Source organism: Accipiter gentilis, chromosome 13 (assembly GCF_929443795.1).
Source record: "Accipiter gentilis chromosome 13, bAccGen1.1, whole genome shotgun sequence".
NCBI lineage: Eukaryota > Metazoa > Chordata > Aves > Accipitriformes > Accipitridae > Astur > Astur gentilis.
In genome coordinates this window covers 4134189-4152309 of record NC_064892.1, presented here as the reverse complement: position 1 = coordinate 4152309, position 18121 = coordinate 4134189, and the positions used below count along the sequence as shown (strand labels likewise).

General features: G+C 39.5%; 1 protein-coding gene across 4 annotated transcripts in view; it reads right to left on the bottom strand.

Annotated features, from left to right (window-relative positions):
* Positions 1-646: 646 nt before the first annotated feature.
* TMTC4 (transmembrane O-mannosyltransferase targeting cadherins 4) overlaps positions 647-18121 on the bottom strand; it is a 59157-nt gene continuing 41682 nt past the window's right edge. For all 4 annotated transcript variants that reach the window (XM_049815970.1, XM_049815969.1, XM_049815971.1 and 1 more), the window contains 7 exons: positions 14999-15078; positions 14718-14825; positions 14455-14596; positions 13673-13787; positions 13072-13184; positions 6409-6478; positions 647-5891 (listed from right to left, as the gene is read on the bottom strand). In XM_049815970.1, coding sequence (XP_049671927.1) covers positions 5740-5891; positions 6409-6478; positions 13072-13184; positions 13673-13787; positions 14455-14596; positions 14718-14825; positions 14999-15078 — 780 coding nt within the window. In that variant the 3' untranslated portion in view covers positions 647-5739. The remainder of the gene's footprint in view (positions 5892-6408; positions 6479-13071; positions 13185-13672; positions 13788-14454; positions 14597-14717; positions 14826-14998; positions 15079-18121) is intronic.

The following is an 18121-nucleotide window of genomic DNA, read 5'->3' as shown; positions in this document are numbered from 1 at the left end:
GAGGGGGCGGAGCCTCCCCTCAGCGCCCTCCCGCTCTCCTTTACCCCCGGCGGCCGGGGGGGTCCGCGGAGGAACGGGACGGGACGGGACGGGACGGGACGGGGCGGGGGTGTCCCGGGGTCGTTCGCCCGAGCCGCCCCGGCTGCGGGAGGGACTCGCGGGGAGCTCGGCCAAAGCCCCCAGCGGCAGCGCCGGGGGGGCCTGGCGGCCGTAACGCACGCCTATGGAGCAACGCAACCCCGGGCAGCAAACCGGGTTTTTGGGGAACTTTTAAAACTTTTAGAGAACTTGTAAAGTGCAGGGGTAGGAGTAGGATAACCTTATGCTCCAGTCTGTAGCCGGGTTATGGGGACAGCAAGTCATGTCTGGGTTTCGGTCCATCCTCTGTGACCGGTCAGCAAGTTGGAAGCCGGGTTGCATCCGTTATAAAACTGTTTATTAGCATTCAATAATTCTATTCCAGCTCTACAGCAGGGTAAGAGTGCTCAGAGTTGGGGGCAGTAGCTCCTGCTTTTCGGTCTATAGTTTATTGTTTTAGAGGTTGAATTAACGAGGTAGGTATTCCATCACTTTCCTCAAGTGCTGCTTTTCTTTTTAGGCATACGCATTCAACATCGAGACGCTTGTGCAGAATCAAGATTTTGAACTGTTACTCAAAGGGGAAGAATGCCTTCACAGTACCAGTCTACCACACCCGTTAGATTTTCTTCCCAGCTTATAGCAGAACCCTGAATAAAAAACTCACTGCAAAAATAACCACCATCATCACAATTAAAATCTATGCAAAAAGATAGCAAAATGCAGTTTTATTACACGGCTCCATTACAAATGTATTTACTTCTTGCTCAGCTGAAAATAAACTGGAACGTACCATTGGCAATCTAAATGATTCAACACTACATTTAAAAAACTGTTCAACTCCGCAATCACAAGCTACCAATTTCAGTATCTGTAGGGATTTTTTTCTAACAAAAATACTTATTTTAAAAAGCCCTGGAACCACTCGACATATCGTCACTGACACACACCGAACACCCATGCCACGACACCGCAGCTTTCTAATACGAAGGTCATCGGTCCTCCAGTGCTCAAGAGCCCACGCAGCTACGTGCATCCTCTTCTTCGGAGCGGCTGTACGGTCCTTTTTCCTTAAAGCATCGGATCCCAGTTGCTGCGTTTATAACATTACACCTACGTACAACCCCTTCGCATCATCGTGGGGCCCAGCACGCCGTCTGAAGCGGCCGTTACTAGTGGTACCTGCTGCTCGTGGTGGTACACGACAGACGTTTGGCTCCCTCAGCATTCACGTCACAGAAATCCAACCCTGTGATCTCACTTTTGTTTCTAGCAACTTTTAGTCTTTTTCCAGTTAACCATGCCCTCATAAACACGTACTTGATAAGAGACATACCAAGAGCTGTGGAAGGAAGCACTATGCGGTGAAAGGGCAAATCAAGAATCACGTGGGAATCTACAGGTAATGATAAGTATGTAAATGTACCTATGCTCACATGAAATGTGGAACACAAGCAGGAACCAGCAAATAAATATAAAGATATTTAAACTAAAAACCTCTCACCATATAGAAACAGGCTATGCTATCACACTTAGCATTCTAACAGCTAGAGCTTGAAATAGCAACTTCAATTTAAGAAAAAAATCTCACCTTTGCAAATTTACAGTTGCTTTAGATTGCTTTTAAAACAAAGTGAAGGACTCCAAAAGTCAATTCAATACCAAGTTCTTACCAGTTATTCTGATCATAGACAAGCTAACAATGGATCAAATGACCTGAACATTCTGTTTCTGTGGGCAGAGATTTGACATTTGGATGCTTTATCAGCCATATAAATTTAACTACCTGCAGAAACCAAAGCTCTCCTGTCTCATCCCACTCCCTCATCCAGCTACTATAACTCTCTGACTCTCAAGGCAAGTACCCGCCAATTTGCTTCTATGCCAGTCTTTTAATATTCTTGGTGCAGATAACGTACAAGAATGATAGAGGAGTATGCGACCCGATTACTTAAACTGAAAGCAGCAGGGAGATTTTCTTCATATATATGAGCTGATCACCTTAGCCTTTGAAGTTAGCGAAGAGGAATACCTGCTTCAAGTACGTGATGCCTCACATCCTAAAGGTGCTTTCTTTAGGTGATGAATCGTGTTTCAGATTACCTTTTTTCCCCCCCCAGTGACTATACAGAGAAACTAGAACAAATAAGCTTAGATGCAGGTATCTCAGATATGAAGGAAAGAAGTTCCCAGTGAATAAGCGCAGTATTTTTAACAAACCATTCAAAAGTATTGAAGATTTTTATTTCTGGAGTGCTCATAAACACACACACGCAACCCACATCTCTAAAATTTAAATCCTAAGTATGAAATTAAGTAACAGGAAAATGCATGCACATGGCATTGGTCTAAACATGAGAGAAACATACAGCTAGGGAACTCCCTTGGAAGTTTTTGGTGAAAAGAGACTGTCACCCGCAGCAGTCATTGTGAATATTTTTCTGACTCCATTCTGTGCATTGAATAATTCTGTAATTATCTCCTCAGAACTGTATCTGAACAAGCAATCTTTGAAAAAAAATGTATCCAGGTTTCCTAATTTCACTACAGAATCAAGCAGGCCATCTGATAAGCAGGAAACTTTAATCTTCTGTAATTAGCAATGATAGAAAAGTAACGTGGGGAAAATATCCATCACGCTGGAAAGCCAGACAATGTTTGTAACAACAGTTACGTACAAAACCACTTTTTCTTCACCTTTCTCTCTTCCAGGGTGGGTGTTCTGTACTATTCCAGGAGTCAGTTATGAGGTATGAAAAAACAAGCAAAAGGTTAACATTATAACCATTTTAATAAAACTCACTGTATTATTTGCACTCTCAAAGTATTTTGGAAAATAAAGTAAAAAAATATTTAACATTCTTGAAAGTCTTAAGGAATTTTTTATTAAAAAAGCTGTCTCGTTTGTTGCTTCTTTTGAACCCAATTCTGCCTCAACATTACGCTCAACATAAGCGTATCCTTCTTATTACCATCATACAAGTAATCGCATTGAATTTCTGTAGCACTGAGAATGATACAAAACAAATAAACCTTCACAAAATATATACAGGTAGCCAGAAAACTAATGAAGAAGTTATGTTGTCTGTATTGAAGAGTAAACACTATTTTCAAATACCAACAAAACATCCAATTTGTTGGCATGTCTCTTCCATCTAAGATTCTTGAGTAGGACAAACTGACTTCCACACAGGAATTCCTACAACAACTTTGGTTTATAATGACCTAGAGAGAATTCATACTCCATATATAGTATTGACTAGTGGATTTCTGTAAAGCTAATATGGCAGGCAACAGGGAAAATGATGCATGTGAACTTCATGAGGAGAATAATAATTTAAACTCAGTATGTCATATTCCAAATATACAGAAAAGACCTGATTATATTAAACACATTTATCTTCTGCTATAAACTAGCTCATCCAGCCAGACCCCAACTCTTTCATACCTCATGACTGAAGTAGCTAAGTGTTCTCTATATCTGATGAATAATAGGCCATGTATGGAAAGCCTTAAAAAGTCTGCTGTTCGTACCGAAGGGTGTATCTATTTCAGCATGTTTCCGATACAAAAGTTGGTACTGACTAAACTATGCTGGTTATCAGAAGATGACTAGCCATACTGGTCCAGTGTTCTGCTGGATCAGTGCAGATACTTATCAAAGAGCATCTTTCTTTATATCCTGCAAATATATTCAGAAACTAGTTTCTGAAGATTTTGTCCAGAAACCGGAAGAAATGGAAACAACTGCATCAACTTAGTACCCTATCAGAACTAATTTGTCCTGCTGAGAAAAAGGCTGTATTTGCAGGAGAGGAGCACTGCACTAGCACAAATATGTGCCTCTGGTACCTCAACTAAAATCAGTATGGCAACACCCTATATAATGTAGGCATATTAATTCATCCAAAGCCAAATCTGTGGACAGCACCACACTGCCACAGCCTTGCTGGCTAGATTTACAGTTATAGTCTGGCAAGAACATTACATTAAAGTAGCTGCACTACTTGTACTACCCAAACTAGCTTTGTCAGAGGATGCTTTGGCAGCTCTGCAGTATTGCAGTGTGCTCTGTAGACACACTTGGTTCTTGAAACAACTGTCATTTCCACGCAAATTTATAATGTAAAAGTAGCCTCTTGTAGGTTCAAAACATAGTATAGGTGTAGAAGGGTTACATAGTGGTCAGACAGCAAGGTCATGCAACATCCTGTCCTATGGCAGACATTCCCCCGACACTTTAAATGGTTCCACACATCCATGAGTTGTGTATGGAGAACATTACACAATCTCCCATACAATATTCATTGGACAAATTAGGAAAGCTGCAAATACTGCACTGATCAACTGGGGGACATAGTCGGAAAGAATAAACATGAAAAGAGAGGTAAAGTTCCTCAGTTTTCACATCCAATAGCAATCTTCCAATTTAAAAACAAAACAAACACACAACAAAAAACCCTAACAAATAAATAGACATGTGACTACTTCCTGAAGCAGGAATGTAAATATTAGCACAAGAAAAACAACTCTGGACAGCCAGAGTCTAAACATGTATTCAAGCATAGCATATTTTGAAAAGTGACATTGTTTCTGAATCATCCCACTTCAATGTGATCAGTTTATGTATTAACAGCTATGCTTATTTAACTGCCACTTCAGCAAACACATGAGCCACAGGAGACAAAGGTGAAGTTGAGTTCCTTCCAGTTAATACATGAACAGCCAAGGTCAGGTCGTCTGCCCAGTTACTTTTTCTACAGAAATTCTCTCCTTATTCACCAACAATATAGGAGCTGAAAGGTGTAATATCCTTAACCAGAAAGCACTGAAATGCCTGAGAACACAGGAATTAGCACCTGTAGATGCTACACTGTACTCAGACCACCGACCTGCTGCAGGAGCTAAAGCAATTCTGACTTGTTGCCCAAGTTGTCTATGGTCGATAAGGCTGCCTGCAAGAACAGAAACTCTAGCTGACGCCTCTACCGCCTCACACTTTTCCCTTTGCTGATTGCTAAAATCTCTTAGTCTAGGAGTATTTGCTCCACTCAAGCAGTACACTGGCTGACAAACATATATGGTCAAATCCTTGTCCTCATTTACTCCTGTACAAATCTGACACTTCACAGGGTGGAGCCAGAAACAAGGACAAGGGCATAACCCAAATTACATGAGTAGACTGACGTGCTGCAGAGAATCCATTCTTCCACTGGCTCTGCAGGACGGGCAGTAGAAGGCAGTAATAAAACTGAGGTGGATAGATATTCTTCATACTTAAAAAGATCAGGATTTAAACAGGAAATTGCACTTTAAGAATCACTTTCAGAAATAAAACTGCCTTCTGATACCCATCCTGCTACTAAAAAGTCAGATGAAGATATCAAATTACAAGTGAAAGCTGTGAAATTCCACCTGCATTGCTTTCATATACCTATAAAAATGTTCTAAGGGACTTTAAAACCAGTTCAAGAGTGAAAATAAAATGAACCCTCAAGCTGAAATGTTGGGATCTGTGGGAGGGCATAATTGGACATTCAAGCGTGCAGTGCTGGTGGTGGTATTATTTTTGAGAACTAATGACTGAATCCTTTACATGGCCAAAAGTACCCATGTAACATTAATCGTAAACAGCATGCACGGACATCCTGAAAAGAAACATCAGGCACTGCCTTTCTTTTGCAATTGCTCCAGTTTTCGTCTTAAGAGGTTGTAGTTTTCCTTGGTCCCGGGTGCCATAGGATCAAGCTTCAGAGAGACTTCATAGTGCTTCTTTGCTAAGTCAAGATTTCCCCAGCGATGATAAAGCACAGCTGGAACATCAATAAGGAATTTCATTAGCAATATTGTTGAATAACGTGCAATCTTGCCAATCACTTGGAAAACAACATTAAAGCATTTGTTTCCAGTGAGGGTCTCTTGCTGGCTGGTGGCACAGTAGCTGCTTGTTCTGTTGCCAAATGCAGGAGCAAAGCCTGGGAGCAGAACTGGCATGGGAATGATGAAGGAATGAATTACATTGCAGCCACAAATGGCAGCTCTTATCTGGTGAGCTCATTGCAGGTTACAAGCATAGCATAAATGAACCAATTTGCAGACACTGAAGTGCAGCTACCTCTGGGCTGGATTGTGCAGCCCTCTTGATCTGTCATATCATGTGACAGCTTTTCTGGTTTAGTGCCCTGTTCTTCTGGCTGGCAGTTTTTCTACCAAGTAAAATAGGAACCTGCCCAGCAGGAAGAAGGCTCAAAAGGTTGCTTTTTCTTTTTACACACAATGAATTCGAAGCAAACAAACAATACAGCTGATAAGAGTTAGAAAGGCTCTTACCCAAATTACCATGATAACTGGCAGCATTTGGATTGGCTTTAATTGCCTTGAGGAACAAAGCTTCAGATTCCTGAATAATTTAGAAGAACAAGTCAACAGGACAGTCTACTCTTGCAGTATATAAAATAATGCAAAGCTTACCCACGATTGTAATTCAAACCCCACCCAAATTATGCCATATCTATATGATACCACCATATATATATTCTAAGTCTGTGTGATCCTGTATCTCAGGTGGCTACAGCCTCCAGAAAACAGTAATAATGCTACAAATAATTGCCATGCTTTCACAGGCTGCTGTTATTTTAGCAGATAGCTATTAAGCACTAGTGATGTTTGCAAAGCAGTTTACTTACTTTTTTTTTTTTTTTGCATAGTTACAATATTTTCAAACATTACTACTGAAGTTTTCCACAGTTATTCAATCAAGTTAGGGATAATATAATTCAGTGTCTGAACAGACTGCTTTTAGACACCTTTCCCTTTAAAATAATTTTTAGCATTTAAAATGGGGGCATTCCCATAAACCCCTTTCAAACAGATGTTTCAACATGGTTCTCAATGAAGAGTATGTGAGTGCCTGTTACTTAAAAAAAAAAAAATCAAGCCAACTGAAACATTCCTCACATTTCCTCACAAGTTATCTTTTCCATATTCCCACTTGCAGTATGTATTCTCGGGACTGTTGATATCTGAGTACTACTTAGAAAACCTGAGCTCCCTCACCAAATATTCAGAGAACAATTTATGGCTAAATTTATTCTCCAATTCAAACATTTTTATTTTCCCAGACTAGCTGCTAATATAGATACTTCTGTTCCAGAGCATATTTCTTGCAGACGTTTAAAAAGATACACTCCCCCCAATCCAAATGGTGCATATTTACTCACTTGCATGTAAGTTTAGATATTTTAGGAGTGAATTTTACATAGAGTTCTATGCTGTGCTGTGTTTTAGGGAAAGTTGCCCATTCAGTTTCAATGCAAATGACCTGAAGATAAAATTACCTCAATGTGGTAGGCTTCTGTCTGAATGCACATACTTGCTGTCTGAGGTATGTGAGAACAATAACCTGGGGAAAAGACCTTTCCTTTGCGCTAAGCTTTTATTACTTATATCCACAAAATACAACACAGGCTCTACTGAAAAAGAAAACCTGTCAGCCAGATTTTTGGTTCCACCATCTTCTCAAGTGAAGCATGAAATAAGTCTCTGTAAGGGTCCCTCAGGGGACAAGAAATTTCTGATGTCAAGATTGAGTCACTCAACTTTGAGTGTCTTAAGAGCTTCCCAGTATGTCCAAATTCAAACCCAAACTACATGCTCCTTTCAAAACATTGCTGAGCACAGCTCAGGCTGCCACTCTCAAGCCAAGAGAGACTGATGCAGAAAGTGCCTTCATCTTCTCTGGTCAAGGAAAATACAAACCCTAGGGTTCTTGACAAATCCTTTTGCAGGGCATCCTGTTTCAGGAGAAGAAATTCTTGGATAGGAGTGAACAAGGGATCCAGATGTCTGGAAATTTAGGGAGTATATGACTCCATAGTGCAAGTTTTAGCATTGCTTTTCCCTGGCATAAGCAGCATCTCGAGCATTCTCATACCCAGACTATTAAAGTTCCTGGATGCATTGGTCTCTGAAACTCATACTATTTAGTGTCTTCGTGAATGTTTTGGATGATGGCACTGAAAGCACTTCCAAAAACTACAGATAGCACCTAAGAGGAGGGAATGGTCAATACAGTGGAGGGGAGAGCTGCTATTCAGAGGGTCCTGGACAGGACAGAGAAATGGACTAGCAGGAATCACAGAATGGTTGAGGTTGGAATGGACCTCTGGAAGTCAGCTGGTCCACCCTCCCTGCTCAAGCAGGGCCAGCTGCCCAGAACCATGTCCAGGCAGCATCTCCAAGGATGGAGACTCCACAACCTCTTTGGGCAACCTGTGCCAGTGTTCGGTCACAGTCACAGTCACAGTAAAAAAGCATTTCCTGATGTTCAGAGGGAACATCCCTTGTTTTGGTTTGGGCCTATTCCTTCTTATCCTGTCATTCAGCACCACTGAAAAGAGCCTGGCTCCATCTTCTTTGCACCCTCCCTTCAGGTATTTATATACATTGAGATCCTCTGCCTGAGGCTTGACTTCTCCAGGCTCAACCTTTCCCCACAGGAATGATGCTCCAGTCCCTTCATCATATTAGTGGCCCTTTGGTGGACTCTCTCCAGTATGTCCATGGCTCTCTGGGAACTGGACACAGGACTACAGTGTGGCCCCACTATTAGAGAGGAAGGATCACCTCCTTCAACCTGCTGGCAACACTCCTACCACAACCCAAGATATTGTTAGCCTTCTTTGCCACAAGGGCACATTGCTGGCTCATGTTCAATCAATCTGGTGTCCACCGGGACCCTCAGGTGCTTTTCTGCCAAGCTGTTTTCCAGCTGAGTGGCTCCTGGCATGTACTGTGCCTCTCCAGCTGCAAGGCTTTGCACTTCCCCTGGTTGAACTGTGTGAGCTTCCTACCAGCCCATTCCTCCAGCCTGCCGAGGTCCCTCGGGATGGCATCGTGACCCTCTGGCATATCAGCCACTCCTCCCAGTTTTGTCTCATTTGCAAACTTGCCGAGGGTGCACTCTGCCCCATCATCCAGATCAATAACGAAGATGTTGAACAGGATTGGACTGCAGGAATTTCATGAAGTTCAACAAGAGTAAATGCAAAGTCCTGCATCTGGGATGGGATAACCCCATGCAAAAGTACAGGTTGGGAGGCAACTGTCTAGGAAACAGCTCTACAGAAATTAATCTGGTAGGCCTGGTAGACAGCAAATTGAATAAAAGCCATTAGTGTACCCTCACAGAAAGATAAGCAACCACATCCTGGGCTGTAATAAGTAGAAGTACAGCCAGCAGGTCCAGGGAAGTAATCCTTCTCCTCTCTTAGCACTTGCAAGACCACATCTGGAGTATGTGTTCAGGTTGGGGCTCTCCATTACATGGAAATACTTTAGTGAGTCCAGCAGAGAGCCACCAAGATAGTTAGGGGCTGGAGCACAAGACATACAAGGAGCAGCTGAAAGAACTGGATCTCTTCAGCCTTCAGAAGAGATGATGAAGGGGAAACCTTATTGCTATCTACAACTACCTGACCAGATGATATAGAGAAGATGGAGACAGACTCTTTTCACAAGTCTGTGAGACGGGATGAGACACAGTGGATGCAAGCTGGCATACGGGAAATTCCAATTAGATAAAAGGAAACAATTTTTTTTTTTTTTTTTATCGTAAGGATGGTCAAGCAGTGGAAGGTGCTGTCCAGAGAGGTTTTAGAATCTCCATCCATAGAAGTGTTCAAGATTCAACTGGAGATGGCCCTGGTTTGTGTCAGCAGTTGGACTAGATGACCTCTGGACGTCCCTTCCAGTCAAAATTATTATATGATTTTAACTCAGTCACCTGAGAAACATACTGAGACTCAAGCATTTGGCAAGTCTGGCGGTGTTGCAAAACAACCTCCTCTTTTCATATAACCATCCAAGCCTAAAAACATCAACAGTGGATTGCCACTTGAAAGCATTTAGTAATCAGAAGCCCCACAAAGTTGTATTTTTTTCCACTGCAAATTTTAGTATTTTGGTCTAATAAGTAAATCTCTGCTTTCTTCACTGGGCAGGTGGTTAAACCACGACAGCAGGTTAACAGCAAAGTGAAAGATGGGCTGTCCAGTTAATTCAGTCATATGCCTAAAATTTGCCACCTACACAGAGAAGCACCTAATGTATGGACTCATGCTTTCACTGCTGAACCACAATGGGACATGTGCAATGTGTTCCCAGAAAATTTAATAAAATAGATTCTCAGAGTTGGCTGCCATTACCATACATCTTCAACTGCATGCTGAAAACATTTTAATCACCGCTACTTTGCTCAGCAGCTAGTAGAAGCATCCTGGCTGATTAAAGGCTATTTAAGGTGCATCATATTTATATTACTGTAGATATATGGAGTAAATATACATCAGTGATATTTCAAATTGCTCTATCTTGCCAAATCTTCAAGTGTTGCCAAGAAACTTGCACACTGCATATAGCAGAGGCTTTGGGTAAGCACACTGCATTCCATCTGCCGCCAAGGCCACAGCACAAAACTGTAGCCTGGCTTTATTTCAAATACAAAAGATGCTGAATGGTTTCAATTTATTTTACTTTTTACAGAAAAAGCATAAATTTATACATAACAAAAATACAGCATACATATTTTTCAATGAACTAAAGATAGCTTGGCTCTTCACACACTGTGACAAGGACAAGCATTTAAAGGAGAACTCTAACTTGGTATAACAGATGTTAATTAAAAAACAAAACAAAACCACCAAAACAGCTCATCCTTTATGCGCTATTGTTTCTGGAACAATAAATCATTCATGACTAGATACAAACAGAAATCATAAAGGTTTGGGGTTTTTTTTGGTCCCTTAGGAAAACCATCTTCTGCTGAAAATCAAAGTGCATTTGAAACTGAAGGAGAATATTGTGTGCTTATTGGAAGGAAATATCTCATAACATAGTAAAACCTTTTTGACTTAATGTCTTTTAAAATAAGAGATAACAAAAAATCCTAGAACAAATCTTACTTTACAGCAACAGAGCCAATACAGTAACAACTTTTATACAGACACATAACAAGTAACCTAATAAATGAACTGCCTGAGGTTATACAGCACATCAGACACAGCCAGGCAGCCCTCTGAAAATTACCTCCATCCCCTCCTCCTCCCCTCCCATCCCAAACACTCAATAAAAATCCTTAACGAGCCATCCACTTCTCTGTTTTTACATCGTGAGGGGGTGGCCAAGAAATCTGAATTTTCCATGCTTTTTATTGTCATTTAGCAATCTCCCACTTAACCCCCCCCTGTATCTCCTCCTTCCAGGTGATGCAAAATACAACTGCTGAGATCAAACCCTTAACTTGCTCTCCCCATTACAACCCATCAATTTCAAGTGACTAGTTAAGTTTTTTGCTCGACGCAAACCTACTACTCCATATTGAACTATTAAAACACTCACTGGCTCCCCTGCTTTCTTCCCTGGGCTCCACTGCTCCTTTTGCTTTATTCAGGATGCTGACTTGAAAGCTTCATTTTTCCCCACTATCATTTCTACTTTGCCTCCAACACATTCCCCTGCAGCATAATGACCTTTCAGAGCTAGCAATCAAAATCACTACCTCCTTTTTTATTTTTTAAATCCACTAAGACAGACTTGTTTCTCCTACACTTGGAGAAGTTTTCTAGCTTGTTTTCAACTTTTTTTTCCCCACTTATTTCATTATAAATGCTCTTTATTCTGTCATGCTGCATACTCTTCTTGATGAATAACTATACAATCCTCTATTCTTTCACAGTCATGACTCACCAAAATAATCCTAGCAATTACCTCCTCCATAATCTCATCCCTTATACATTCGGGATGTTAATTTGTATCCTTCTGGAACTTTGTTAAAGTAACCTAAAATACATATTTTATGTCTCAGGTGGAGAGAGAAAAGAAATAAGAGTGTACAGAAAAAAACCCAGCCAGTCTAGAGACACAGTAATGGGGTGCCTAACAGCATCACTAACACAACAAAAGCAAGCGCTGGGCTGTCACAGGCCCTGGCTTCACATGTGGACAGGTCATGACTCCACAGCTGAACAAGACTGTAGAAATTTAAGTGGACACAGTAATTGGTGGAAAAATGTTTCTATTCTGATAAGTTTCACATCATAAAATCTTCTTACTTTGCATATACTGAGCATGTTCCTTCAGTACTGCTAACATAATCACTATGAAAAAGCCATAGTTCAGGAAATGACATTTTTCTGAGGAATACCCAAAATTCCTTGATTATTAATTTGTCCATATCACATGCATAAATCAGTGACTATGGAGTCAATTAAAACAACCAAATATATTAACTGTGTATGATTTATTCTCTGTCAGCTCATACGATTCCTTTTAGAAAATAACTCGTTCTTATCTGTTCCACTACATTTACTACTTGTAAATATAAATAGCTAATGTTGAGGTACCACTCACAGGCTGGTCCACTGCATCTAAGAGAAAGTTCAATACATTGCTCCATGTATGGACTTTTTCTCATAATATTCTGGGATTACCCAGGTATCCCATCCTCAATCTGAGATTAGCAAAACTGCGCATTGCATCTCTATTTTAGATAGCGTCTGAGGCAAAGAGGCTAGAATTCATATTGGTAATGGTAAACCTTGCTTCCTTTACATACCAAAAGCACAAGGACTAGCATGTCACATCTAATTTTAGTCCCTGAACCAAGGCCTCTAAATGAGAGCTTGCTCTTTGTGTCGACAGTGAAGCAATACAAGACCCTAACTGCCCTCTAGTGTGCTTAAGAGCCTATTTCCCTCCACTGACCACTGACAGTTGAGGGCAGCAACATTCGTAACCCACCTAATATAAGGTGGGACGAACTTAGGCCAGAATCACACAGCAGTACTGTGACAGAAATGGGCATTGAAACCTGTATCAAAGTCACAGTCTACAATGACCTCCTCAAACAGTTCCTACAAAAAACTTACAGAGTTTAAACAGGAAAAACCCCAACCAAACTCAAAATGCAACACTCAGAAAGCTCTAGTTACTTACCTTGTATTTTTGTGATTTCCCCAGTACATTTGCCAACGAAAACATGAGGGAATGATCATTAGGTATTAATTCCAGGGCCTCTCTTCCAACTGCTTCTGCTTGAGCTAGATTGCCTGGGAGCCCATGCAGTAGAAAAAGAGAAGGCATCTTTTAACACAGCTTTATTAGTTACTTTACATGCTGCAAGCACGCATATTGTATGAATAGCTGATTACAGGCATTTTTAAAGAAAACCAGGCATCACACATCACACAAACGTAAAATCCCGCAGAATAAGACAATAGAAAACCTCCATTTTGTTTTTAACAGATAACACCTTCAGAAGAACAACAAAGCACAGATTCAAAGGTTCTGAAGTTTGGTCTATAATACAAACATGCTTGCACAATGATGGCATTTCAAATAAGGATCAGAAATTCAATTTATGGGATAGATTTCAAGTGACGCTTTAAAACCACTGAGTCAGAAGGTATTCTTATATTTTTACAGAGTGTCTGGGTAGCCAAAAAAGAGGCAGAACTCCTTTTACATAAATACAGATAAAGCTTTAAGTATTGCTAGACACTGAGTTATTCATTAAAACATTCAAATAGGCTTATACCTGTGTTATCAAGCAATATAATCATATTGTTCCAAGCCAAACTATGCTCTGGTTTCAGAACTGTAGCATTCCTCCATGCATTCAATGCATCTACATGGCGATTCAAATCTGCATACTAAAAAGAAAGAAAGACCCAGTAGTTTCACTCTGATTGGCTTTACTTTTCTATCATGCACTACAAACACTAAAGAGTTGTTAATGTCTCACTCTATTCTAGTAGAACTTGTTTTTATAGACAAAAATAAGAAATGCGAAGAGAATACTATGGTAGTATGGAAGATAAAGTGCTATATACTAATTTTACCCTGCTTTTCTCTTGGAGCCAGGCTTGTTTTCAAATACACATGTACCAATAGGATAGGGAAGAAAACTAGCATACAATTTAGAAATCTACACAGGAGAATAAGTAAATATTTAATATCAATATTTCCAAGAACCTAACTGGATTTTTTTGGGGCATAGTTCTACTACCTAACAACATACTAATGACTGCAAAACAGTCTAATATTGGGAAATTATTAATATCTTTTGAACAAAAGACCACAATCTATATTTTTGTTTATACCTCTTTATAGGAAAAAGTAGGACTACCACAGGTTGTATGGAAGGAAGTATACTGGGAAAGCAACAGGAAAAGCTACCAAAAATATGAATTCACCCTGAACTACAAATCAAGCAAACTGGAATAACTCTCAGCATTTAACAGTACAGTGGAATTACACACACACACACACACAGACAAAGATTCCTGTCACATCTATCATTTATTCAAAAGCACTTACCAACCGCCCTAAATTGTAGTAACAATCTGGGTATTTTTTCCTGTGTTTAATTGCTGTCCAGTAGCTTTGCTCTGCCTCTTCAAACCTTCTTAAACTGTTCTGTACTATTCCTAGATTCATCCATGCAGCAGCAAAATCAGGTCTGGACAAGTTGGGGAAAAAAACCAAGAGAGAGGACAATTGAGCATTTGGAACACAGGATCCTTTTGTATCATTTCTGCTCAGATGGTGCAAAACTTGGTTTAGCATTGTTCTAAACATACTGTATTTGTACAGCTAAGGACAGCAACTCCTCTGCTTCTTGGAGCTCATTTCTTTCTTTCAGAATATTTCCAAGGTTGTTCATGGCATGTACATATTTAGGATTCAACCTAAAATTTAAAATTTAAGAGATGATTATTATGTATGGGACACGTATTACTGTATGCAAATTGCTAGCTCTGCAATGCTGCAGATCATGAGAATGAATACCTAAGCATTTTCTTCATGTTACACATGAAAGCAATTTTAGGATAGTTCATTAAAGCAGTAAAATTCCTAATACCTTACAGCTTCTCTGTAGTATTTGATTGCAGCACTTTGATTTCCTTTGTCAGCCAGGTTTTTGCCAACATTGTAGTGCACCTGAAAACAGATGAACATTCTACCAGATGCTATACAGTCAGATATTTTGTGGAGCCAAGTTGCTAAAAATTCTTACTCCAAATAGAAACAGTCAGCACTTGCGTCATTCACTGCTGACTTTTGCTGGAGGCAGATACTTAAGATTGGACAATACATACAATGAAGAGAGCAAGAAAAAATCTGAGGAATAAATTAATAAATCAGTTTACCTGTTCCAGCTATTTAAGAAAGATTATTCACTTCCTGATTTTATAAATGAGGTCACCACACTTTCCACAAGACTCTTTATATGGAGACTTCCTGCTCTTCATTTCATGTATTTGTCAGATAAGTGAGAGAAAGTCTGACTCAAATTAAATCCATCATAGCAGAAGAAACACTACAGCAATGTAAGTGTTGATTAAACTTTACTTTCACTATAGCATAAACTAGCAGAAGCTCAACATTAACAGAAAAACTAAGCTCCTTATTTCAAAAACAAACACAGACATATGCTGCTATTGTCTTGGGATAAAAATGCATCAAAGAGCATTTCTGAAATAAAAATAACATGTATAGCAACATGTTGGAGACCTTGCCTGTTAAAAAGTAGAGAATGAAGGAAGGATCTAGAGCTTTGAGATATAGCCACAGGGAAGAAGATGCATCATCTGAACTTATGGCAAGGCCTAGATAGGAATAAATGTATTTCAGGACAAATCTGAGGTGGAAGATATCTCAAATCCTGCTTTAAGAGAAAACTCAGAAGACTACATTACCTGGTCAAAGGGAAGAATCAAGTTTAGAAATAGCAGAAAAGTACTGTGAGTACTGACTCCTGAAAACAGACTTCTCAGCAACTAGATCAGAACTGATTATTTAAATTACCTATTTGAAATCAAATTGTATATACTTCATCTAAAACAAACACACACTGTAATTTCTTCCATACTTTGAAAATCTAAATTAAATCTTTTCAAAAACACTATGCAGGAATTACTTCAGATTGAAGTACAAAAGGATAGGTTTGTAATACATTTAGATAACTCTAACTCACCTTCTACATTCAAGAAAGGATTTTATCTCATGTGTCCATCAAAGGAAAAAATCCTAATTGCATTTGGCACAATACTTGGGACCTATTGATCCAGCACACACAATTATGTTTGAACCTAGTTGTTATGATATTTAATTGTTGAATTCCATCTCTATATAATTGTGACTATGCAGTAACATACCATCAACAAATACAGTTAAAAGCATTTTCCGTGCTTTCTAGAATGAGCAAAAAAGTAGTTTCACTGGTTTTACAGAGAGAAAGATGCTATAAAGCTTACTAAGCATACATACACAGAAGCAGCTCCTCAGGCTGCAAGATATAAAAAAATAGTGCACAAATTCAGCATCCCATAAAACCAGTTCTGGCACAGCTTCCAGGAAAAACAAATCCAGGCACTTCTGTTGTACATTCATAAAAATATGACAAGGCCCATGCCAAAGAAACAATGGAATGGTACCTTTATATCAAGACATAGCCATTCATAAAGATCAGTTGACGGTGTCAAAAAGAAAAAAAAAAAAAAAAAAAGACAGAATAGCATTGTTTTCCCAGGAGTCATTCAAGTAAAATGATACACCCTGAAAGATGTTTCTTAGGACTGAATTCTATTTGTATATCTCTTCCAGAAATTTTTCAGCACAGTATGATAACATTCTTACTAAACTGGATTGCTCTGATTATATATGCTGAAGTTTACAGACTCAAAATTTATTCAGAGTAAATTAGGTTATTAAATTTTGCTGTGTTTCCAGATAAAAGATAAACTGTGGCAAAACAGAAGACATTTGGAAAGATTTCACTCAATAATGTATATTAGCCCTTAAAATACCTGACTTCACATTTTAATATCAGCAAACAAGATTACATTTAACGTGATTCAATTTTTTTCTTTAAGAAGCTTTAGAAAAGTGTTGTTGGTTTGTTTTTTTTTTAATGTTTTACAAAAGTCATAAGCATTACTGAAAAAAGACATTTTGATTAAAGACTGGGGACAGAGCATATGAGAAAAAACTTGGTATACGCCAACCACTCAGTATTTCACGTCAGCTGTTTTTTGAAACATGTAACTTCTTCATATGCATTTCTATTTCAAAAGCAGCAGCAGAAAGAATATTTTTCTCATGTAAACAGAATTGCGCAGACTGCAGAAACCTGGGAGATATCAATTCCCTCAAGTCAAAACATCAAATAAAATATTAAGTGTACATGTATGTTTTGTGAACTGAACTAAAAAGATGTACTATAGTTTATTAAAACTGATAGGAAAACTATTTAAATAAACTATTAGCATTTTCGATGGTGTATTTCTTCTGTCCTCACATATAACTTCCGTGTGAAAGGAAATGATGTTTCTATACAATACCGCTGAAAAGGAAGAGCTTCTCGTTCTATGTCAGGTTCCCAATTTTCCTTCAAGCGAAATTGTAGCTTTAGTTCCCCTTAATATGGCGGCGACAGAGATGGGAAGAGAAGAAAAACTAAACCAAACATATCGAAAGAACTTTTCAGCGTACTGTAATTATCCAGTGACAAAACCAGCTCTACAATGGATTATAATAGATCTTGCTCTTAAGAACCGAGTCAGCAGCAGGTTTCCAGGCATACACACTCATCTGGGAGGCGCAGGTGAGTTGTGCCGTACAGCCACGTCTCTCACTTCACTGGCCATGACAGAGAGCTGCCAAGATCAGCCTTCAGCTCTGCTCCCCCAAAACAAGCCTACAATAACCACCCGCCCTCCGCTAAGCACAAGGCTGTAACTCTCCTCGACTTCTCCCGTGAGCCCTACCTGCACAACATGGGGACACAAGTACTTTCCACATACCAATGGGCAGGAAGAGTCTGGCCTTTAAAAGTGAGGAGCCAGTGTGATGGTTTAAATTTCATCTCTAGAGATGTGGTTCTTCTGCCTTTAAAAGATATTGTGCATGCCAGCCTGGGAGGGAGGGTTTTCCTTTCCTGATTAAGCATTTAAGAGCAGACATAGCATTTTGTTATTAAATG